The 25,279-nt window shown below is 45.6% G+C and overlaps 1 protein-coding gene across 1 annotated transcript in view; it reads right to left on the minus strand.

The window, feature by feature from the left end:
• Positions 1 to 25,279, minus strand: part of LOC139264181 (uncharacterized) — a 59,391-nt gene that overhangs the window by 14,817 nt on the left and 19,295 nt on the right. Inside the window, exons 4-5 of the mRNA XM_070880266.1 lie at positions 23,120 to 23,250; positions 14,751 to 14,771 (exon numbers count right to left, since the gene is read on the minus strand). Of these exons, the coding sequence (XP_070736367.1) occupies positions 14,751 to 14,771; positions 23,120 to 23,250 (152 nt within the window). The remainder of the gene's footprint in view (positions 1 to 14,750; positions 14,772 to 23,119; positions 23,251 to 25,279) is intronic.

Consider the following 25,279-nt stretch of genomic DNA (forward strand, 5'->3'; position numbering starts at 1 on the left):
TTTAAGGCAGAGAATTCCACAGATTTACAACCCTCTGAGACAACTAATTTCTCCTCATCTCAGTTCTAAATGGGCGACCCCTTATTCTTAAACTATGCTCCCTAATTCTAGATTCCCCCACAGGAGGAAACATCCTCTCTGCATCTACCCTGTTAAGCTCCCTCAGTATCATATACGTTTCAAAAAGATCACCTCTCACTCTTCCAATCTCCAATGTGTACAGGCCCAACCTACTCAACCTTTCTTCTCCGGAATCAACCCAGTGAACCTTCTCTTAACTGCCTCCAATGCAAGTATATCCTTCCTTAAATACAAAGACCAAAACTGCATGCAGTACTCCAGGTGTGGCCTCACCAATACCCTGTACAGTTGTAGCAGAATTTCTCTGCTTTTATACTCTATCTCCCTTGCAATAAATGCCATTTGCCTTCCTGATTACTTACTGTATCTGCATGCTATCTTTATGTGTTTCATGTACAAGGATCCCTAGGTCCCTCTGTACTGTAGCATTTTGTAATCTCGCTCCATTTAAATAATAATTTGCTTTTTTATTTTTCCTCACATTTTCCCACGTTATACTCCATCTGCCAAATTTTTGCCCACTCACTGAACCTGTTTACATCACTTTGCAGATTTTTTGTGTCCTCCTCACAACTTACTTTCCCACCTATCTTTGTATCATCAGCAAACTTGGCGACATTACACTCGGTCCCTTCATCCAAGTCATTAATATGGATTGTAAATAGTTGAAGCCCCAGCACCGATCCCTGTGGCACCGTTTGCAAACCGAAAAATGACCCATTTATCCAGACTCTTTGTTTTCTGTTAATTAGCCAATCCTCTATCCATGCTAATATAATAACCACAACCCCATGAGATTTTATCTTGTGCAGTAACTTTTTATGTGGTACCTTATTGAATACCTTCTCGAAATCTAGATACACAACATCCACTGGTTCCCCCTTATCCACCCTGCTTGTTACATCCTCAAAGAACTCCAGCAAATTGATCAAACATGATTTCCTTTTTATAATTCCATGCTGACTCTGCTTGACTACATTATGCTTTTCCAAATGTCCTGCTACTGCTTCCATAATAATGGACTGCAGCATTTTGCCAACGACAGATGTTAGGCTAGCTGGTCTATAGTTCCCTGCTTGCTGTCTCCCTTTTTTAAATAGCAGCGTTACATTTGCGGTTTTCCAATCTGCTTGGACCTTTCCAGAATCAAGGGAATTTTGTTGGATTACAACCAATGCATCCACTATCCCTGCAGCCACTTCTTCTAAGACCAGAGGATGCAGAGCATCAGGTCCAGGGTACCTCTCCACCATTAGTCCCATTATTTTACCGAGTACTTTTACTTTCGTGATAGTTTTGTATTAAGTTCCGCCCCCTCCCCTCCTCCGCGACCCCCACCACAATGGCTCCTTGATTATCTATTATTGGGATGTTTTTAGTGTCTTCTAATATGAAGACTGATACAAAGTATTTGTTCAAAGTCTTTGCTATTTCCCTGTTCTCCATTATTAGTTCCCCAGTCTGATCCTCTAAGGGACCAATGTTTACTTTAGCTACTCTCTACCTTTTAATATACTTGTAGAAGTTCTTACTATCTGTTTTTATATTTCTTGCTAGTTTACTTTTATCATCTATCTTCTCTCTCTTTATCATTTTTTTAGTCGTCCTTTGCTGGTTTTTAAAAATTTCCCAATCCTCTGGCCTCCCATTAATGTTAGCAACTTTGTATGCCATTATTTTCAATCATGGCTGATCTTCTGACTCAACACCACCAACCCGCACTATCCCCATATCCCTTGATTCCCCTAGAGTCCAAACATCTACCTATCTCAGACTTGACTCTATTCAACGAATAAGCATCCACAGTCCTTCGGGGCAGAGAATTCCAAAGATGCACAACTCTCTGAGTGAAGAAATTCCTTCCCATCTCAGTCTGAAATGACCAACCCCTTATCCTGAGAAAATGCCCCCTAGTTCTGGACTCTCCAGGATGGCGTAACAAACTCTCAGCATCTACCCTGTCAAACCCCCTCACAATCTTGTATGCTTCAATGAGATCACCTCTCATTCTTCTAAACGCCAGTGAGTATAGGCCCGAACTACTAAATCACTCCTTATAGGACAACTCTCTCATCGCAGAGATCAATTTGGTGAACCTCTGTTGCACCGCCTCTAAGGCTTATATGTCCTATCACTGATAAGGAGACCAGGGGGTAGAAACATAGAAAATAGGTGCAGGAGTAGGCCATTCGGCTCTTCGAGCCTGCACCGCCATTCAACAAGATCATGGCTGATCACCCACCCCAGCACCTCCCCGCCACGCCCCCGCCACACCCCCCGACCCCCCCCAGCCACAAGGACCACATCCAACTCCCTCCTGAACACATCCAATGAACTGGCATCAACAACTCTCCGTGGCAGGGAACCCCACAGGCCAACAACTCCCCGAGTGAAGTCGTCTCTCCCAATCCCAGCCCCAAACAGCCCACCCCCCATCTCAAGAGCGTGCCACCCCCCTGGCTCCGGACCCACCCAACACCGGGAACATTCCCCCCGCACCCAACCCGCCCCGTCCCGTCAGAATCCTTCCCAAATGCTGAACACCCCCAGATGTTGAGCCCCCAGCCCCGGCCACCCTGGAACCACGCCCCCGCGACACCAACTGTCACAGGACAGAGAGTGGAGAGCACCACTGAGGGAGTGCAGCACTGTCAGAGGGGTAGTACTGAGGGAGTGCTGCACTGTTTGAGGGTCAGTACTAAGGGAGTGCTGCACTGTCGGAGAGGCAGTACTGTGTACTGAGTACTTGCTCTGTCAGGTGGATGTAAGAGAGGATATTTCCAGGAGTATTCAACATTTCGGAAGGATAGACAGAAAGGAAAGGAGGTGGGGTGGCGTTGCTGGTTAAAGAGGAAATTAATGCAATAGTAAGGAAGGACATTAGCTTGGATGATGTGGAATCTGTATGGGTGGAGCTACGGAATACCAAAGAGCAGAAAACGCTAGTGGGACTTGTGTACAGACCACCAAACAGTAGTAATGAAGATGGGGATGGCATCAAACAAGAAATTAGGCATGCGTGCAATAAAGGTACAGCAGTTATCATGGGTGATTTTAATCTACATATTGACTGGGCTAACCGAACTGGTAGCAATGCAGTGGAGGAGGATTTCCTGGAGTGTATTAGGGATGGTTTTCTGACTAATATGTCAAGGAACCAACTAGGGGGCTAGCCATCCTAGACTGGGTGATGTGTAATGAGAAAGGACTAATTAACAATCTTGTTGTGCGATGTCCCTTGGAGAAGAGTGACCATAATATGGTAGAATTCTTTATGAAGATGGAGAGTGACAGAGAGACTAGGGTCCTGAACTTGGGGCAAGGTAACTTCGATGGTATGAAATGTGATTTGGCTACAATAGACTGGCGAGTGATACTTAAAGGATAGGCAATGGCAAACATTTAAAGATCACATGGATGAACTTCAACAATTGTACATCCTTGTCTGGAGTAAACATAAATCGAGGAAGGTGGCTCAACCGTGGCTAACAAGGGAAATTAAGGATAGTGTTAAATCCAAGGAAGAAGCATACAAATTGGCCAGAAAAAGCAGCAAACCCAAGGACTGGGAAAATTTTGTAACTCAGCAGAGGCGGACAAAGGGTTTAATTAGGAGGGGGAAAATAGAGTATGAGAGGAAGCTTACTGGGAACATAAAAACTGACTGCAAAAGCTTCTGCAGATATGTGAAGAGAAAAAGATTAGTAAAAACAAACATACGTCCCTTGTAGTCAGATTCACGTGAATTTACAATGGGGAACAAAGAAATGGCGGACCAGTTAAAAAAATACTTTGCTTCTGTTTTCACGAAGGAAGACACAAATAACCTTCCGAAGGTACTAGGGGACCGAGGGTCCAGTGAGAAGGGGTAACTGAAGGATATCCTTATTAGGCGGGAAATTGTGCTAGGGAAATTGATGGATTGAAGGCCAATAAATCCCCGGGGCCTGATGGTCTGCATCCCAGAGTACTTAAGGAAGTGGCCCTAGAAATTATGGATGCATTGGTGATCATTTTCCAACAGTCTATCGACTCAGGATCAATTCCTATGGACTGGAGGGTAGCTAATGTAACACCACTTTTTAAAAAGGGAGGGAGAGAGAAAGCGGGTAATTATAGACCGGTTAGCCTGACATCAGTGGTGGGGAAAATGTTGCAATCAATCATTAAGGATGAAATAGCAGCGCATTTGGAAAGCAGTGACAGGATCGGTCCAAGTCAGCATGGATTTATGAAGGGGAAGTCATGCTCGACAAATCTTCTGGAATTTTTTGAGGATGTAACTAGTAGAGTGGACAAGGGAGAACCAGTGGATGTGGTGTATTTGGACTTTCAAAAGGCTTTTGACAAGGTCGCAGGCAAGAGATTGGTGTGCAAAATCAAAGCACATGGTATGGGGAGTAATACACTGACGTGGATAGAGAATTGGTTGGCAGACAGGAAGCAGAGAGTCGGGATAAACGGGTCCTTTTCAGAATGGCAGGGACTCCAGCTCTTTACATAGGAACATAGGAATTAGGAACAGGAGTAGGCCATCTAGCCCCTCGAGCATGCTCCGCCATTCAATAAGATCATGGCTGATCTGGCCGTGGACTCAGCTCCACTTTCCCCCCCTCTCCCCGTAACCCTTAATTCCCTTATTGCTTAAAATCTATCTATCTTTGACTTGAAAACATTCAATGAGCCAGCCTCAACTGCTTCCTTGGGCAGAGAATTCCACAGATTCACAACCCTCTGGGAGAAGAAATTCTTTCTCAACTCGGTTTTAAATTGGCTTCTCCGTATTTTGAGGCTGTGCCCCCTAGTTCTAGTCTCCCCCACCAATGGAAACAACCTCTCTGCCTCTATCTTGTCTATCCCTTTCATGATTTTAAATGTTTCTATAAGATCACCCCTCATCCTTCTGAACTCCAACGAGTAAAGACCCAGTCTACTCAATCTATCATCACAAGGCAACCCCCTCATTTCTCGAATCAGCCGAGTGAATCGTCTCTGTACCCCCTCCAAAGCTAGCATATCCTTCCTTAAGTAAGGTGACCAAAACTGCACGCAGTACTCCAGGTGCGGCCTCACCAATACCTTATACAGTTGCAGCAACACCTCCCTGCTTTTGTACTCCATCCCTCTCACAATGAAGGCCAACATTCCATTCGCCTTCCTGATTACCTGCTGCACCTGCAAACCAACCTTTTGGGATTCATGCGCAAGGACCCCCAGGTCCCTCTGCACCACGGCATGCTGCAATCTCTCCCCATTCAAATAATATTCCCTTTTACTGTTTCTTTTCCCAAGGTGGATGACCTCACACTCCCCGACACTGTAGTCCATCTGCCAAACCCCAGCCCATTCACCCAACCTATCCAAATCTCCCTGCAGCCTCTCTGAGTCCTCCACACAACCCGCCCTCCCACCAATCTTAGTGTCATCCGCAAACTTTGTCGCACCACACTCCGTCCCCTCCTCCAGGTCATCCATGTATATTGTAAACAGTTGTGGTCCCAGCACCGATCCCCGTGGCACACCACCAACCACTGACCTCCAACCGGAAAAGGACCCATTTATCCCGACCCTCCGCTCCCTGCTCGCCAGCCAACTCTCCATCCATGCCAACACATTTCCTCTGACTCCGCGCACCTTTATCTTCTGCAGCAACCCTCTGCGTGGCACCTCATCGAATGCCCTTTGGAAATCCAAATACACCACATCCATCGGTACACCTCCATCCACCACGCTCGCCACATCCCCAAAGAACACCAGTAAGTTAGTTAAACATGATTTCCCCTTCATGAATCCATGCTGCGTCTGCCCGATTGCACTATTCCTATCCAGATGTCCCGCCATTTCCTCCTCAATGATAGTCTCAAGCATTTTCCCCACTACAGATGTCAAACCAACCGGCCCATAGTTACCTGCCCCCTGCCCGCCCCCTTCTTTAAACAGAGGCGTTACATTAGCCGCTCTCCAATCTGCCGGTACCTCCCCAGAGTCCAGAGAACTTTGGTAGATTATAACAAATGCATCTGCTATAACTTCCGCTATCTCTTTTAATACCCTGGGATGCATTTCATCAGAACCAGGGGACTTGTCTACCTTCAATCCCATTAGTCTGTCCAGCACTAGCCCCCCAGTGATAGTGATCAACTCAAGGACCTCCCTTCCCACATTCCTATGACCAGCAATTTTTGGCATGGTCCCCGTGTCTTCCACTGTGAAGACGGAAGCAAAACAATTGTCTAAGGTCTCAGCCATTTCCACATTTCCCATTATTAAATCCCCCTTTTCATCTTCTAAGGGACCAACATTTACTTTAGTCACTCTTTTCCGTTTTATATATCTGTAAAAGCTTTTATTATCTGTTTTTATGTTTTGCGCAAGTTTACCTTCGTAATCTATCTTCCCTTTCTTTATTGCTTTTTTAGTCATTCTTTGCTGTTGCTTAAAATCTTCCCAATCCTCTAGTTTCCCACTAACCTTGGCCACCTTATACGCATTGGTCTTTGATTTGATACTTTCCTTCATTTCCTTGGTTATCCACGGCTGGTTATCCCTTCTCTTACCGTCCTTCTTTTTCACTGGAATATATTTTTGTTGCGCATTTTGAAAGAGCTCCTTAAAAGTACTCCACTATTCCTCAATTGTGCCACCATTTAGTCCTTGTTTCCAATCTACTTCAGCCAACTCTGCCCTCATCCCACTGTAGTCCCCTTTGTTTAAGCATAGTACGCTCGTTTCTGACACAACTTCCTCATCCTCAATCTGTATTACAAATTCAATCATATTGTGATCACTCATTCCGAGAGGATCTTTTACGAGGAGATCGTTTATTTTTCCTGTCTCATTACACAGGACCAGATCCAGAATGGCTTGCTCCCTTGTAGGCTCTGTTACATACTGTTCTAAGAAACAATCCCGTATGCATTCTATGAATTCCTCCTCCAGGCTACCCCGTGCGATTTGATTTGACCAATCGATATGTAGGTTAAAATCCCCCATAACTACTGCCGTTCCTTTTTCACATGCCTCCATTATTCCCTTGATTATTGCCTGCCCCACCATGAAGTTATTATTTGGGGGCCTATAAACTACGCCGACCAGTGACTTTTTCCCCATCTATCTCTAATCTCCACCCACAATGATTCAACATTTTGTTCATTGGAGCCAATATCGTCTCTCACAACTGCCCTGATATCATCCCTCATTAACAGAGCTACCCCACCTCCCTTCCCTTCCTGCCTATCTTTCCGAAACGTCAGATACCCCTGTACGTTTAATTCCCAGTCCTGGCCACCTTGCAACCATGTCTCTGTAATGGCCACCAAATCATTACCCATTTGTAATGATTTGTGCCGTCAACTCATTTACTTTATTTCTAATGCTGCGTGCATTTAGGTAAAGTGTTTTCATCCTACTTTTTAAACCATGATTTTTAGTTTTTACCCCTCCTGCAGCCCTTTTATATTCGGTGGCCCTTTTTGTTTCTTGCCTTTGGTTTCTTTGCCCTCCACTTTTACTCATCTCTTTTCTGTCTTTTGTTTTTGTCTCCTTTTTGTTTCCCTCTGTCTCCCTGTATTGGTTCCCATCCCCCTGCCATATTAGTTTAACTCCTCACCAACAGCACCAAAAAACACTCCCCCTAGGACATTGGTTCCGTTCCTGCCCGGTTTGTACTGGTCCCACCTCCCCCAGAACCTGTTCCAATGCTGCACGAATTTGAATCCCTCCCTGCTGCACCACTGCTCAAGCCACGTATTCATCTGTGCTATCCTACGATTCCTACTCTGACTAGCACGTGGCACTGGTAGCAATCCCGAGATTACTACTTTTGAGGTCCTACTTTTTAATTTAGCTCCTAGCTCCTTAAATTCGTCTCGTAGGACCTCATCCCTTTTTTTACCTATGTCGTTGGTACCAATGTGCACCACGACAACTGGCTGTTCTCCCTCCCATTTCAGAATGTCCTGCACTCGCTTGGAGACATCCTTGATCCTTGCACCAGGGAGGCAACATACCATCCTGGAGTCTCGATTGCGGCCGCAGAAACGCCTATCTATTCCCCTTATGATTGAATCCCCTATCACTATCACTCTTCCACTCTTTTTTATGCCCTCCTGTACAACAGAGCCAGCCACGGTGCCATGAACTTGGCTGCTGTTGCTCTCCCCTAATGAGTCATCTCCCTCAACAGCACTCAAAGCAGTGTATCTGTTTTGCAGGGGAATGACCAGATGGGACCCCTGCACTACCTTCTTTGTACTACTCTTCCTGCTGGTCTTCCATTCCATAGCTGGCTGTGGATCCTTCTCATGCGGTAAGACCAACTCACTACACGTGCTACTTATGTCATTCTCAGCATCGTGGATGCTCCAGAGTGAATCCACCCTCAGCTCCAATTCCGCAACGTGGTCCATCAGGGGATGGAGGCGGATACACTTCTTACACACGTAGTCGTCAGGGACACCGGAAGCATCCCTGAGTTCGCACATGGCACAGGAGGATCATATCACGTGACCGATCTCTCCTGCCATGCCTTAACCCTTAGATACCCTTAAATTGGTAATAACAATGTTACAGTTTACTTACTGATATAAAAATAAAAAGAAAAGCTACTCACCAATCACCAGCCAATCACTTATCCCATTGGCTGTGACGTCACCTTTTACAATATACATCAATTATTTGGATGAAGGAATTGAGTGTAATATCTCCAAGTTTGCAGATGACACTAAACTGGGTGGTGGTGTGAGCTGTGAGGGGGACGCTAAGAGGCTGCAGGGTGACTTGGACAGGTTAGGTGAGTGGGCAAATGCATGGCAGATGCAGAATAATGTGGATAAATGTGAGGTTATCCACTTTGGTGGCAAAAACACGAAGACAGAATATTACCTGAATGGTGACAGATTAGGAAAAGGGGAGGTGCAACGAGACCTGGGTGTCATGGTACATCAGTCATTGAAAGTTGGCATGCAGGTATAGCAGGCGGTAAAGAAGGCAAATGGTACGTTGGCCTTCATAGCTAGGGGATTTGAGTATAGGAGCAGGGAGGTCTTACTGCAGTTGTACAGGGCCTTAGTGAGGCCTCACCTGGAATATTGTGTTCAGTTTTGGTCTCCTAATCTGAGGATGATATCAAGACATTTGTGAGAGATGAGATTGGCTCTAATGAACAAAATGTTGAATCATTGTGGGTGGAGATTCGAGATAGTAAGGGGAAAAAGTCACTGGTCGGCGTAGTTTATAGGCCCCCAAATAATAACTTCACGGTGGGGCGGACAATAATCAAGGGAATAATAGAGACATGTGAAAAAGGAACGACAGTAATCATGGGGGATTTTAACCTACATATCGATTGGTCAAATCAAATAGCACGGGGTAGCCTTGAGGAGGAATTCATAGAATGCATACGGGATTGTTTCTTAGAACAGTATGTTACAGAACCTACAAGGGAGCAAGCTATCTTAGATCTGATCCTGTATAATGAGACAGGAGTAGTAAAATATCCTCTCGGAATGAGTGATCACAGTATGGTTGAATTTGTAATACAGATTGAGGGTGAGGAAGTAGTATCTCAAACGAGCGTACTATGCTTAAACAAAGGGACTACAATGGAATGAGGGCAGAGTTAGCTGAAGTAGACTGGGAACACAGACTAAACAGTGGCACAATTGAGGAACAGTGGAGGACTTTTAAGGAGTTCTTTCATAGTGCTCAACAAAAATATATTCCAGTGAATAAGAAGGGCGGTAAGAGAAGGGATAACCAGCCGTGGATAACCAAGGAAATAAAGGAGAGTATCAAATTAAAAACCAAGGTGGCCAAGGTTAGTGGGAAACTAGAAGATTGGGAAAATTTTAAATGACAGCAAAGAATGACTAAAAAAGCAATAAAGAAAGGAAAGCTAGATTACGAAAGTAAACTTGCGCAAAACATAAAAACAGATAGTAAAAGCTTTTACCGATATAGAAAACGGAAAAGAGTGACTAAAGTAAATGTTGGTCCCTTAGAAGATGAGAAGGGGGATTTAATAATGGGAAATGTAAAAATGGCTGAGACCTTAAACAATTATTTTGCTTCGGTCTTCACAGTGGAAGACACAAAAACCATGCCAAAGATTGCTGGTCACGGGAATGTGGGAAGGGAGGACCTTGAGACAATCACTATCACTAGGGTGGTAGTGCTGGACAGGCTAATGGGACTCAAGGTAGACAAGTCCACTGGTCCTGATGAAATGCATCCCAGGGTATTAAAAGAGATGGCGGAAGTTATAGCAGATGCATTTGTTATAATCTACCAAAATTCTCTGGACTCTGTGGAGGTACCAGCGGATTGGAAAGCAGCTAATGTAACACCTCTGTTTAAAAAAGGGGGCAGACAAAAGGCAGGTAACTATAGGCCGGTTAGTTTAACATCTGTCGTGGGGGAAATGCTTGAAGCTATCATTAAGGAAAAAATAGCGGGACATCTAGATAGGAATTGTGCAATCAAGCAGACACAACATGGATTCATGAAGGGGAAATCATGTTTAACTAATTTACTGGAATTCTTTGAGGATATAACGAGCATAGTGGTTAGAGGTGTACCGATGGATGTGGTGTATTTAGATTTCCAAAAGGCATTCGATAAGGTATCACACAAAAGGTTACTGCTGAAGGTAAAGGTACGCGGAGTCAGAGGAAATGTATTAGCATCGATAGAAAATTGGCTGGCAAACAGAAAGCAGAGTGTCGGGATAAATGGGTCCTTTTCGGGTTGGAAATCGGTGGTTAGTGGTGTGCCACAGGGATCGGTGCTGGGGCTACAACTGTTTACAATATACATAGATGACCTGGAAGAGGGGACAGAGTGTAGTGTAACAAAATTTGCAGATGACACAAAGATTAGTGGGAAAGTGGGTTGTGATGAGAACACAGAGAGGCTGCAAAGAGATTTAGATAGGTTAAGCGAATGGGCTAAGGTTTGGCAGATGGAATACAATGTCGGAAAATGTGAGGTCATCCACCTTGGGGAAAAAAAACAGTAAAAGGGAATATTATTTGAATGGGGAGTAATTACAACACTCTGCGGTGCAGAGGGACCTGGGGGTCCTTGTGTATGAATCCCAAAAAGTTAGTTTGCAGGTGCAGCAGGTAATCAGAAAGGCAAATGGATTGTTGGCCTTCATTGCGAGAGGGATGGAGCACAAAAGCAGGGAGGTCCTGCTGCAACTGTACAGGGTATGGGTAAGGCCGCACCTGGAGTACTGCGTGCAGTTTTGGTCACCTTACTTAAGGAAGGATATACTAGCTTTGGAGTGGGTACAGAGACGATTCACTGGGCTGATTCCAGAGATGAGGGGGTTACCTTATGATGATAGATTGAGTAGACTGGGTCTTTACTCATTGGAGTTCAGAAGGATGAGGGGTGAACTTTTCGAAACATTTAAAATAATGAAAGGGATAGACAAGATAGAGGCAGAGAGGTTGTTTCCACTGGTCGGGGAGATTAGAACTAGGGGGCACAGTCTCAAAATACGGGGGATCCAATTTAAAACCGAGTTGAGAAGGAATTTCTTCTCCCAGAGGGTTGTGAATCTGTGGAATTCTCTGCCCAAGGAAGCAGTTGAGGCTAGCTCATTGAATGTATTCAAATCACAGATAGATAGATTTTTAACCAATAAGGGAATTAAGGGTTATGGGGAGCGGGCGGGTAAGTGGAGTTGAGTCCATGGCCAGATCAGCCATGATCTTGTTGAATGGCGGAGCAGGCTCGAGGGGCTAGATGGCCTACTCCTGTTCCTAATTCTTATGTTCTTATGTTCTTATGTTCTTATGTTCTAGGAAGGACGATCTTGCTATTGAGGGAGTGCAGCGAAGGTTCACCAGACTGATCTCCAGGATGGCTAGACTGACGTATGAGGTGAGACTGGATCGACAGGGCCTTTATACATTGGAGTTTAGAAGGATGAGAGGGGATCTCATAGAAACATACAAGATTCTGATGGGACTGGACAGGTTAGATGCGGGTAGATTGTTCCCGATGTTGGGGAAGTCCAGACGAGGGGACACATTCTGAGGATAAGGGGTAGGCCATTTAGGACTGAGATGAGGAGAAACTTCTTCTCTCAGAGAGTTATTAACCTGTGGAATTACCTGCCGTAGAGAGTTGTTGATGCCAGTTCATTGGATATGTTCAAGAGGGAGTTTGATATGGCCCTTACGGCTAAGGGGATCAAGGGGTATGGAGAGAAAGCAGGAAAGGGGTACTGAGGGAATGAACTGCCATGATCTTATCGAATGGTGGTGCAGGCTCGAATGGCCGAATGGCATACTCCTGCACCTATTTTCTATGTTTTCTATGTCTATTTGGCCCCTCGAGCCATTTAATAAGATCATAGCTGATCCGATCATGGACTCAGCTGTTCTTTCCTGCCCGCTCCCCATAACCCTTTATTCCCTTATTGCTCAAAAATCCATCTATCACCGCTTTCAATATATTCAATGACCCAGCCTCCACAGCTCTCTTGGGCAGAGAATTCCATAGATTTACAACCGTCTGAGAGAAGAAATTCCTCCTCATTTTAGTTTTATTCTGAGATTATGTCCCCTATGAGTGGAAATATCCTCTCTGAATCCACCTTGTCGAGCCCCCTCATTATCTTACATGTTTCAATAAAATCACCTCTCATTCTTCTGAACTCCAATGAGTATAGGCCCAACCTACTCAACCTACCTTCATAAGTCAACCCCCTCATCTCCTGAATCAACCGAGTGAATCTTCTCGGAACAGCCTCCAATGCAAGTAGATCCTACCTTTAATACGGAGACCAAAACTGTATGCAGTACTCCAGGTGTGGCCTTACCAATATGCTGTACAGTTGTAGCAGGACTTCTCTGCTTTTATACTCTATCCCCCTTGCAATAAAGGCCAACATTTCATTTGCCTTCCTGAGTTCGAGCAGCGCGTGGTGAGGCCTATAAAGGCCCAACGTCGGAAGAGGAGCGGCAGTTCGAGCAGCGCGAGTCCGGGGTGCGTGGTGAGGCCTATAAAGGCCCAACGTCGGAAGAGGAGCGGCAGTTCGAGCAGCGCGAGTCCGGGGTGCGTGGTGAGGCCTATGAAGGCCCAACGTCGGAAGAGGAGCGGCAGTTTGAGCTGCGCGAGTCCGGGGTGCGTGGTGAGGCCTAAAAAGGCCCAACGTCGGAAGAGGAGTGGCAGTTCGAGCAGCGCGAGTCCGGGGTGCGTGGTGAGGCCTATAAAGGCCCAGTTTATACAGCTCCAGCTGGGAGAAAAAGCAAAAAAGAAGTAGAAAGGAATCAAAAGGTGACGTCACAACCAAAGGGGTAAGTGATTGGCTGGCGATTGGTGAGTAGCTTTTCTTTTTCTTTTTTATATCAGTAAGTAAGCCGTTAACATTGTCGTCTTTTTCTTTTTTGTATCAGTAAGTAACCTGTTAACATTGTTGTCGCCAAATTAAGCGTATCTAACGGTTAATCATGGCAGGAGAGCTCGGTCACGTGTTATGCTCCTCCTGTACCATGTGGGAACTCAGGGACACTTCCGGTGTCCCTGACGACGACGTGTGCGGGAAGTGTATCCGCCTCCAGCTCCTGACGGACAGCGTTGCGGATTTTGAGCTGAGGGTGGATTCACTCTGGAGCATCCACGATGCTGGGAATGACGTGTGTAGCACATGTAGCGAGTTGGTCTTACCGCAGGTAAAGGGTACACAGCCAGATAGGGAATGGAAGACCAGCAGGAAGAGCAATGCAAGGAAGGTAGTGCAGGGGTCCCCTGCGGTCATCCCCCTGCAAAACAGATACACTGCTTTGGGTACTGTTGAGGGAGATGACTCATCAGGGGAGGGCAGCAGCAGCCAAGTTCATGGCACCGTGGCTGGCTCTGCTGCACAGGAGGGCAGGAAAAATAGTGGGAGAGCGATAGTGATCGGGGATTCAATTGTAAGGGGAACAGATAGGTGTTTCTGCGGCCACAACCGACACTCCAGGATGGTATGTTGCCTCCCTGGTGCAAGGGTCAAGGATGTCTCGGAGCGGGTGCAGGACATTCTGAAAAGGGAGGGAGAACAGCCAGTTGTCGTGGTGCACATTGGTACCAACGACATAGGTAAAAAAAGGGATGTGGTCCTACAAGACGAATTTAAAGAGCAAGGAGCTAAATTAAAAAGTAGGACCTCAAAAATAGTAATCTCGGGATTGCTACCAGTGCCACGTGCTAGTCAGTCGTGGTCGCTGAGGCGTGAGTCCGGGGTCGGCGAGAGGCCTACAAAAGGCCGCGAGAGGCGTCGGGAGTTCGTTGGTGAGGCGTGAGTCCGGGGATCAGCAGAGGCCTATAAAAGGCCGCAGGAGGCGTCGGGAGTTCGTGGTCGCTGAGGCGTGAGTCTGGGGATCAGCAGAGGCCTATAAAAGGCGTGACTTGTGCAGCTACAGGGAGAAGGCAAAAAAGAAGGAGAAAGAAACAGAAAGGTGACGTCACAGCCAAAGGGGTAAGTGATTGGCTGGTGATTGGTGAGTAGTTTTTCTTTTTCTTTTTTATATTAGTCAGTAACTTTTAACATTGTTGTTGCCAATTTAAGTGTATCTAAGGATTAAGTCATGGCAGGAGAGCTCGGTCGGATGTTATGCTCCTCCTGTACCATGTGGGAACTCAGGGACACTTCCGGTGTCCCTGATGTCTACGTGTGCGGGAAGTGTATCCGCCTCGAGCTCCTGACGGTCCGCGTTGCGGAATTGGAGCTGAGGGTGGATTCACTCTGGAGCATCCACGATGCTGAGAATGACGTGAGTATCACGTGTAGTGAGTTGGTCTTACCGAAGGAGAAGGGTCCACAGCCAGATAGGGAATGGAAGACCAGCAGGAAGAGTAGTGCAAGGAAGGTAGTGCAGGGGTCCCCTGTGGTCATCCCCCTGCAAAACAGATACACCGCTTTGAGTACTGTTGGGGGGGGATGACTCATCAGGGGAGGGCAGCAGCAGCCAAGTTCATGGCACCGTGGCTGGCTCTGCTGCACAGGAGGGCAGGAAAAAGAGTGGGGGCGCGATAGTGATAGGGGATTCAATGGTGAGGGGAATAGATAGGCATTTCTGCGGCCGCAACCGAGACTCCAGGATGGTATGTTGCCTCCCTGGTGCAAGGGTCAAGGATGTCTCGGAGCGGGTGCAGGACATTCTGAAATGGGAGGGTGAACAGCCAGTTGTCGTGGTGCACATTGGTACCAACGACATAGGTAAAAAAAGGGATGAGGTCCTACGAAACGAATTTAAGGAGCTAGGAGCTAAATTAAAAAGTAGGACCTCAAAAGTTGGGATTGCTACCAATTCCACGTGCTAGTCAGAGTAGGAATCGCAGGATAGCGCAGATGAATACGTGGCTAGAGCAGTGGTGCAGCAGGGAGGGATTCAAATTCCTGGGGCATTGGAACCGGTTCTGGGGGAGGTGGGACCAGTACAAACCGGACAGTCTGCACCTGGGCAGGACCGGAACCAATGTCCTAGGGGGAGTGTTTGCTAGTGCTGTTGGGGAGGAGTTAAACTAATATGGCAGGGGGATGGGAACCAATGCAGGGAGACAGAGGGAGACAAAAAGGAGGCAAAAGCAAAAGACAGAAAGGAGATGAGGAAAAGTGGAGGGCAGAGAAACCCAAGGCAAAGAACAAAAAGGGCCATTGTACAGCAAAATTCTAAAAGGACAAAGGGTGTTAAAAAAACAAGCCTGAAGGCTTTGTGTCTTAATGCAAGGAGTATCCGCAACAAGGTGGATGAATTAACTGTGCAAATAGATGTTAACAAATATGATGTGATTGGGATTACGGAGACGTGGCTCCAGGATGATCAGGGCTGGGAACTCAACATCCAGGGGTATTCAACATTCAGGAAGGATAGAATAAAAGGAAAAGGAGGTGGGGTAGCATTGCTGGTTAAAGAGGAGATTAATGCAATAGTTAGGAAAGACATTAGCTTGGATGATGTGGAATCTATATGGGTAGAGCTGCAGAACACCAAAGGGCAAAAAACGTTAGTAGGAGTTGTGTACAGACCTCCAAACAGTAGTAGTGATGTTGGGGAGGGCATCAAACAGGAAATTAGGGGTGCATGCAATAAAGGTGCAGCAGTTATAATGGGTGACTTTAATATGCACATAGATTGGGCTTGCCAAACTGGAAGCAATACGGTGGAGGAGGATTTCCTGGAGTGCATAAGGGATGGTTTTCTAGACCAATATGTCGAGGAACCAACTAGGGGGGAGGCCATCTTAGACTGGGTGTTGTGTAATGAGAGAGGATTAATTAGCAATCTCATTGTGCGAGGCCCCTTGGGGAAGAGTGACCATAATATGGTGGAATTCTGCATTAGGATGGAGAATGAAACAGTTAATTCAGAGACCATGGTCCAGAACTTAAAGAAGGGTAACTTTGAAGGTATGAGGCGTGAATTGGCTAGGATAGATTGGCGAATGATACTGAAGGGGTTGACTGCGGATGGGCAATGGCAGACATTTAGAGAGCGCATGGATGAATAACAACAATTGTACATTCCGGATCTGGCGTAAAAATAAAAAAGGGAAGGTGGCTCAACCGTGGCTATCAAGGGAAAACAGGGATAGTATTAAAGCCAAGGAAGTGGCATACAAATTGGCCAGAAATAGCAGCGAACCCGGGGACTGGGAGAAATTTAGAACTCAGCAGAGGAGGACAAAGGGTTTGATTAGGGCAGGGAAAATGGAGTACGAGAAAAAGCTTGAGGGAACATTAAGGCGGATTGCAAAAGTTTCTATAGGTATGTAAAGAGAAAAAGGTTAGTAAAGACAAACGTAGGTCCACTGCAGTCAGAATCAGGGGAAGTCATAACGGGGGACAAAGAAATGGCAGACCAATTGAACAAGTACTTTGTTCAGTATTCACTAAGGAGGATACAAACAACCTTCCGGATATAAAAGAGGTCAGAGGGTCTAGTAAGGAGGAGGAACTGAGGGAAATCTTTATTAGTCGGGAAATTGTGTTGGGGAAATTGATGGGATTGAAGGCCGATAAATCCCCAGGGCCTGATGGACTGCATCCCAGAGTACTTAAGGAGGTGGCCTTGGAAATAGCGGATGCATTGATAGTCATTTACCAACATTCCATTGACTCTGGATCAGTTCCTGTGGAGTGGAGGGTAGCCAATGTAACCCCACTTTTTAAAAAAGGAGGGAGAGAGAAAACAGGGAATTATAGACCGGTCAGCCTGACCTCAGTAGTGGGTAAAATGATGGAATCAATTATTAAGGATGTCATAGCAGCGCATTTGAAAAATGGTGACATGATAGGTCCAAGTCAGCATGGATTTGTGAAAGGGAAATCATGCTTGACAAATCTTCTGGAATTTTTTGAGGATGTTTCCAGTAAAGTGGACAAAGGAGAACCAGTTGATGTGGTATATTTGGACTTTCAGAAGGCTTTCGACAAGGTCCCACACAAGAGATTAATGTGCAAAGTTAAAGCACATGGGATTGGGGGTAGTGTGCTGACGTGGATTGAGAACTGGTTGTCAGACAGGAAGCAAAGAGTAGGAGTAAATGGGTACTTTTCAGAATGGCAGGCAGTGACTAGTGGGGTACCGCAAGGTTCTGTGCTGGGGCCCCAGCTGTTTACATTGTACATTAATGATTTAGACGAGGGGATTAAATGTAGTATCTCCAAATTTGCGGATGACACTAAGTTGGGTGGCAGTGTGAGCTGCGAGGAGGATGCCATGAGGCTGCAGAGTGACTTGGATAGGTTAGGTGAGTGGGCAAATGCATGGCAGATGAAGTATAATGTGGATAAATGTGAGGTTATCCACTTTGGTGGTAAAAACAGAGAGACAGACTATTATCTGAATGGTGACAGATTAGGAAAAGGGAAGGTGCAACGAGACCTGGGTGTTATGGTACATCAGTCATTGAAGGTTGGCATGCAAGTACAGCAGGCGGTTAAGAAAGCAAATGGCATGTTGGCCTTCATAGCGAGGGGATTTGAGTACAGGGGCAGGGAGGTGAGTATTGTGTACAGTTTTGGTCTCCTAACTTGAGGAAGGACATTCTTGCTATTGAGGGAGTGCAGCGAAGATTCACCAGACTGATTCCCGGGATGGCGGGACTGACCTATCAAGAAAGACTGGATCAACTGGGCTTGTATTCACTGTAGTTCAGAAGAATGAGAGGGGACCTCATGGAAACGTTTAAAATTCTGACGGGTTTAGACAGGTTAGATGCAGGAAGAATGTTCCCAATGTTGGGGAAGTCCAGAACCAGGGGTCACAGTCTAAGGATAAGGGGTAAGCCATTTAGGACCGAGATGAGGAGAAACTTCTTCACCCAGAGAGTGGTGAACCTGTGGAATTCTCTACCACAGAAAGTTGTTGAGGCCAATTCACTAAATATATTCAAAAGGGAGTTAGATGAAGTCTTTACTACTCGGGGGATCAAGGGGTATGGCGAGAAAGCAGGAAGCGGGTACTGAAGTTTCATGTTCAGCCATGAACTCATTGAATGGCGGTGCAGGCTAGAAGGGCTGAATGGCCTGCTCCTGCACCTATTTTCTATGTTTCTATGAATCGCAGGATAGCGCAGATGAATACGTGGCTTGAGCAGTGGTGCAGCAGGGAGGGATTCAAATTCCTGGGACATTGGAACTGGTTCTGGGGGAGGTGGGACCAGTACAAAACGGACGGTCTGCACCTGGGCAGGACCGGAACCAATGTCCTCGGGGGAGTGTTTGCTAGTACTGTTGGGGAGGAGTTAAACTAATATGGCAGGGGGATGGGAACCAATGCAGGGAGACAGAGGGAAACAAAATGGAGACAGAAGCAAAAGACAGAAAGGAAATGAGTCAAAGTGGAGGGCAGAGAAACCCAAGGCAAAAAACAAAAAGGGCTAATGTACAGCAAAATTCTAAAGAGTCAAAGTGTAATAAAAAGGCAAGCCTGAAAGCTCGGTGCCACAATGCGAGGAGTATTCGGAACCCAAGAGACAGCTCTGAGCTCGTTAGAGTGGGTGAGAGCGCAGATGAACAGGACCCCAAGAAAGAATGCAAAAGGCAGGATGCAACAGAGCAGAGTAGCACTGGGGTAAGTGTAAACCACAAGGTGATAGGAAGGGACAATATGTATGAATATAAAGGGGCTGCAGGAGGGGTCAAAAATACAAATCATGGTTTAAAAGCTAGTATTAAAACACTACCTAAACACATGCAGCATTTGAAATAAAGTAAATGAGTTGACGGCACAAATCATTACAAATGGGTATGATTTGGTGGCCATTACAGAAACGTGGTTGCAGGGTGGCCAAGACTGGGAATTAAACATACAGGGGTATCTGACAATTCGGAAGGATAGACAAGAAGGGAAAGAAGGTGGGGCAGCTCTGTTAATAAAGGAAGATATCAGGGCAGTTGTGAGAGACGGTATTGGCTCTAATGAACAAAATGTTGAATCATTGTGGGTAGAGATTAGAGACAGTAAGGGGAAAAAGACACTGGTGAGTGTAGTTTATAGGCCCCCAAATAATAACTTCACGGTGGGGCGGACAATAATCAAGGGAATAATAGAGACATGTGAAAAAGGAACGGCAGTAATCATGGGGGATTTTAACCTACATATCGATTGGTCAAATCAAATCGCACGGGGTAGTCTGGAGGAGGAATTCATAGAATGCATATGGGATTGTTTCTTAGAACAGTATGTTACAGAACTTACAAGGGAGCAAGCTATCTTAGATCTGGTCCTGTGTAATGAGACAGCAATAATAAACGATCTCCTAGTATAGGATCCTCTCGGAATGAGTGATCACAGTATTGTTGAACTTGTAATACAGATTGAGGGTGAGGAAGTAGTGTCTCAAACGAGCGTACTATGCTTAAACAAAGGGGACGACAGTGGGATGAGGGCAGAGTTAGCTAAAGTAGACTGGGAACAGAGACTAAACAGTGGCACAATTGAGGAACAGTGGAGGACTTTGAAGGAGCTCTTTCATAGTGCTCAACAAAAATATATTCCAGTGAAAAAGAAGGGCGGTAAGAGAAGGGATAACCAGCCGTGGATAACCAAGGAAATAAAGGAGAGTATCAAATTAAAAACCAAGGTGGCCAAGGTTAGTGGGAAACTAGAAGATTGGGAAAATTTTAAATGACAGCAAAGAATGACTAAGAAAGCAATAAAGAAAGGAAAGATAGATTACGAAAGTAAACTTGCGCAAAACATAAAAACAGATAGTAAAAGCTTTTACAGATATATAAAATGGAAGAGAGTGACTGAAGTAAATGTTGGTCCCTTAGAAGATGAGAAGAGGGATTTAATAATGGGAAATTTGGAAATGGCTGAGACCTTAAACAATTATTTTGCTTCGGTCTTCACAGTGGAAGACACAAAAGCACACATGGCTTAACAAAAACCATGCCAAAAATTGCTGGTCACAGGAATGTGGGAAGGGAGGACCTTGAGACAATCACTATCACGAGGGGGATAGTGCTGGACAGGCTAATGGGACTCAAGGTAGACAAGTCCCCTGGTCCTGATGAAATGCATCCCAGGGTATTAAAAGAGATGGCGGAAGTTATAGCAGATGCATTTGTTATAATCTACCAAAATTCTCTGGACTCTGGGGAGGTACCAGCGGATTGGAAAGCAGCTAATGTAACGCCTCTGTTTAAAAAAGGGGGCAGACAAAAGGCAGATAACTATAGGCCGGTTAGTTGAACATCTGTAGTGGGGAAAATGCTTGAAGCTATCATTAAGGAAGAAATAGCGGGACATCTAGATAGGAATAGTGCAATCAAGTAGACGCAACATGGATTCATGAAGGGGAAATCATGTTTAACTAATTTACTGGTATTCTTTGAGGATATAACGAGCACGGTGGATAGAGGTGTACCGATGGATGTGGTGTATTTAGATTTCCAAAAGGCATTCGATAAGGTGCCACACAAAAGGTTACTGCAGAAGCCAGAGGTACGCGGAGTCAGAGGAAATGTATTAGCATGGATAGAGAATTGGCTGGCTCACAGAAAGCAGAGAGTCGGGATAAATGGGTCCTTTTCGGGTTGGAAATCGGTGGTTAGTGGTGTGCCACAGGGATCGGTGCTGGGACCACAACTGTTTACAATATACATAGTTGACCTGGAAGATGGGACAGAGTGTAGTGTAACAAAATTTGCAGATGACACTAAGATTAGTGGGAAAGCGGGATGTGTAGAGGACACAGAGAGGCTGCAAAGAGATTTGGATAGGTTAAGCGAATGGGCTAAGGTTTGGCAGATGGAATACAATGTCAGAAAGTGTGAGGTCATCCACCTTGGGGAAAAAAAACAATAAAAGGGAATATTATTTGAATGGGGAGAAATTACAACATGCTGCCGTGCAGAGGGACCTGGGGTTCCTTGTGCATGAAACTCCCAAAAAGTTAGTTTGCAGGTGCAGCAGGTAATCAGGAAGGCGAATGGAATGTTGGCCTTCATTGCAAGAGGGATGGAGTACAAAAGCAGGGAGGTCCTGCTGCAACTGTACAGGGTATTGGTGAGGCCACACCTGGAGTACTGCGTGCAGTTTTGGTCACCGTACTTAAGGAAGGATATACTAGCCTTAGAGGGGGTACAGAGACGATTCACTAGGCTGATTCCGGAGATGAGGCGGTTACCTTATGATGATAGATTGAATAGACTGGGTCTTTACTCATTGGAGTTCAGAAGGATGAGGGGTGATCTTATAGAAACATTTAAAATCATGAAAGGAATAGACAAGATAGAGGCAGAGAGGTTGTTTCCACTGGTCGGGGAGACTAGAACTAGGGGGCACAGCCTCAAAATACGGGGGAGCCAATTTAAAACCGAGTTGAGAAGGAATTTCTTCTCCCAGAGGGTTGTGAATCTGTGGAATTCTCTGTCTAAGGAAGCAGTTGAGGCTAGCTCATTGAATGTATTCAAATCACAGATAGATAGATTTTTAACCAATAAGGGAATTAAGGGTTATGGGGAGCGGGCAGGTAAGTGGAGCTGAGTCAACGGCCAGATCAGCCATGATCTTATTGAATGGCGGATCAGGCTCGAGGGGCTAGATGGCCTCCTCCTGTTCCTAATTCTTATGTTCTTATGTTCTTATTACTTGCTGTACCTGCAGCTAACTTTTTGTGTTTCATGCACAAGGAGCCCCAGGTCCCTCTGTATTGCAGCACTTTGCAATTTTTCTCCATTTAAATTCTAATTTCCTTTTGTATTATTTCTGCCAAAGTGGATACTTCACATTTTCCCACATTATACTCCATCAGACAAATGTTTGCCCACTCACTTCGCCGATTTTTTGTGTCCTCCTCACAATTTGCTTTGTATCATCAGCAAACTTGGCGACATTACACTCGGTCCCTTCATCCAAGTCATTAATATAGATTGTAAATAGTTGAGGACCCAGCATCGATCCCTGCGGCACCCCACGAGTCACTGTTTACCAACTGGAAAATGACCCCTTTATGCCGACTCTCCATTTTCTGTTAGTTAGCCAATCCTCTATTCATGCTAACATGTTACCCCCAACCCCGTGAACTTTTATCTTGTGCAGTAACCTTTTACGTGGCACATTATCGCTTATGTGGCACCTTATCGAATGCCTTCTGTCAATCCAAATACACCACATCCACTGCTTCCCCCTTATCCACGCTACTCGTTACATCCTCAAAGAACTCCAGCAAATTTGTCAAACGTGATTTCCCTTTCATGAAACCATGCTGACTCTGCTTGGTTGAATCATGCTTTTCCAAATGTCCTGCTACTGCTTCCTTAATAATGGACTCCAGCATTTTCCCAACGACAGATGTTAGGTCAACTGATCGATAGTTTCCTGCTTTCTGTCTCCCTCCTTTTTTAAAACCTTACATCAGAGACAGCCCTTTGACAGTACATCATTGGCTGTGAAGCACTTTGGGAGGTCCTGAGGTTGTGAAAGGCGCTATAGAAATGCAAGTCTCTGTTTTAATACTGGGAAGCAATTTGTCCAAACGGTACAGATTTAAGCATTTTTACCAGATCCGCTCTCCTTTGACCCACGGATATCAACCTCACAAAGGGTCAGGATTTTTCCTCCTCCTGGGATGACGATATTCACATATTGACCCACCATTCCTGTGCAGTCAAAAGAGAATGTTTTTATATCCTTACTCAAGCCAATCGTTCCACATCTGAAAGAGAATAAATTAAGCATTATTACTCGCCGAAAACACTGGAGTTCCGCATTGTGAAGAGAATCCATTCTCGGGATGTGGGCGTCGCTGGCAAGGCCGGCATTTATTGCCCGTCCCGAGTTGCCCTGAGAAGGGGTGGTGGGCCTTCTTGAACCGTTACAGTGCAGTTTGATACAAACTGAGGGCCTCGCTGGGCCGCTTCAGGGGGCAATTATAGTCAACCATGTTGTTGTGGGACTGGAGTCACATGTAGGCCCAGACCGGGTAAGGACGGCAGGTTTCCTTCCCTAAAGGACATTAATGACCCAGTTGGGTTTTTATCCCAATCCGACAGTAAATGGTCACTTTTACTGACCTCAGCCTTTTATATCAATTTCAATTCAGATTCTCAAACTGACACGGAGGGATTCGAACTCACGGTCTCTGGATTATTAGTCCAGGCCTCTGGCCTCAAAGGACTCCTGGTAACAAACCCTCTGGTGCAAATAAAGGGAGCTTGGGGCAAAGTATATCAATAAAGTGGGCAGCACATTTTAGGAAGGTTTTTAAAATTCACATCCTTGTGTTCAGATTCCTCCATGGCCTCGCCCCTCCCTATCTCTGTAACCTCCTCCACTCCTACAACCCTCTGAGATCTCTGCACTCCTCCAATTCTGGCCTCTTGAGCATCCCCCAAATATAAACCTCCACCATAGGCAGTGTGCACTCTGTTAATAGAAAACATGTTTGATAAATCTGTTTGTTTTTTGAGCTTTAAGCTAGCAGAATAGATAAGGGGGAACCAGTGGATGTTTTTATTTAGATTTACAGAAGGCATTTGATAAGGTACCACACAAGAGGTTATTACACAAAATTAGGGCTCAGGGGATTGGGGTAATATACTAGCATGGATTGAGGATTGATTAACAGACAGAAAACAGAGATTAGAAACAGAAATAAACATAGTGAGAGAGGTAGTATTAAGGGGTTTAGCAGCTTTAAAAGTGGATAAGTCCCCAGTCCCAGAAGAAATGTATCACAGGCTGTGAAGTGAAGCAAAAGAGTAAGTAGCAGAGGCTTTGACCATCATTTTCCAATCCTCTCTGGCTTCAGGCGTCATGCCAGAAGACTGGACGACTGCTAATGTGGTACCTTTACTTAAGAAGGGAGAAAGGGATAGACCGAGTAATCACAGGCCGTTCAGCATAACCTCAGTAGTGGAAAAAGTATTGGAAAAATTCCTGAAGGACAGGATAAAACTACATTTAGAAAGACATGGATCAATCAAGGACAATCAGCATGGATTTGTTAAGGGAAGATCGTGTCTAACTAACTTGATTGAATATCTTGAGGAGGTAAGCAGGAGGGTCGATGAGGGCAGTGCATATGATGTAGTTTATATGGATTTTGTAAAGTCCTTACTCTACAGCATGAAACCACACGAGGCACATTCTGGGGACAGGGTCACTCTGTGACCTTACTCTTTATTCCAGGACTCCAGATGTGATGACCCTGCATGGGACCTCCCTTTATGTACCTGAGTGATCAGGTAAGGAGTGTCTCTCACAAGTTCACCCCTTGTGGTCAAGGTGTGCATCAAGGTTGAGTGTATACAGTAATACAGTGGTGTTACATTGTGGTCACAAACATGACATCACCTTTCTCCCCAAAGTCTTATTAGGATCATAGGTTTAGTCTTTCAGGTGGTCTACGCTCCCTCGTGCAGCGCCACAGTTGGGGCTCTGGTTGTTGGACACTGACGTAAGTGTCTGTCATCTGTGGTGAATCCGGCCTGTCCGGGCTGACTGCAGGGACTGTGCATTCTTCTGATTACTCTTGTTGCTCGTTCACTGGCGGTGGTGTGAGCTCCATCTCATGGTCTTCTTCAGGTTCCTCCGTGTCTATGCTGAACCTTTTTTTTTACTTGGTCCAGATGCTTGCAGCATATCTGGCCATTGTTGAGTTTTCCCACAATGACCCGATTCCCCTCTTTGTCAATTACAGTACCCTCAAGCCATTTGGGCCCCATGGCGTGATTGAGGACGAA

The sequence above is a fragment of the Pristiophorus japonicus genome, chromosome 5 (genome assembly GCF_044704955.1).
Source record: "Pristiophorus japonicus isolate sPriJap1 chromosome 5, sPriJap1.hap1, whole genome shotgun sequence".
Classification (NCBI taxonomy): domain Eukaryota; kingdom Metazoa; phylum Chordata; class Chondrichthyes; family Pristiophoridae; genus Pristiophorus; species Pristiophorus japonicus.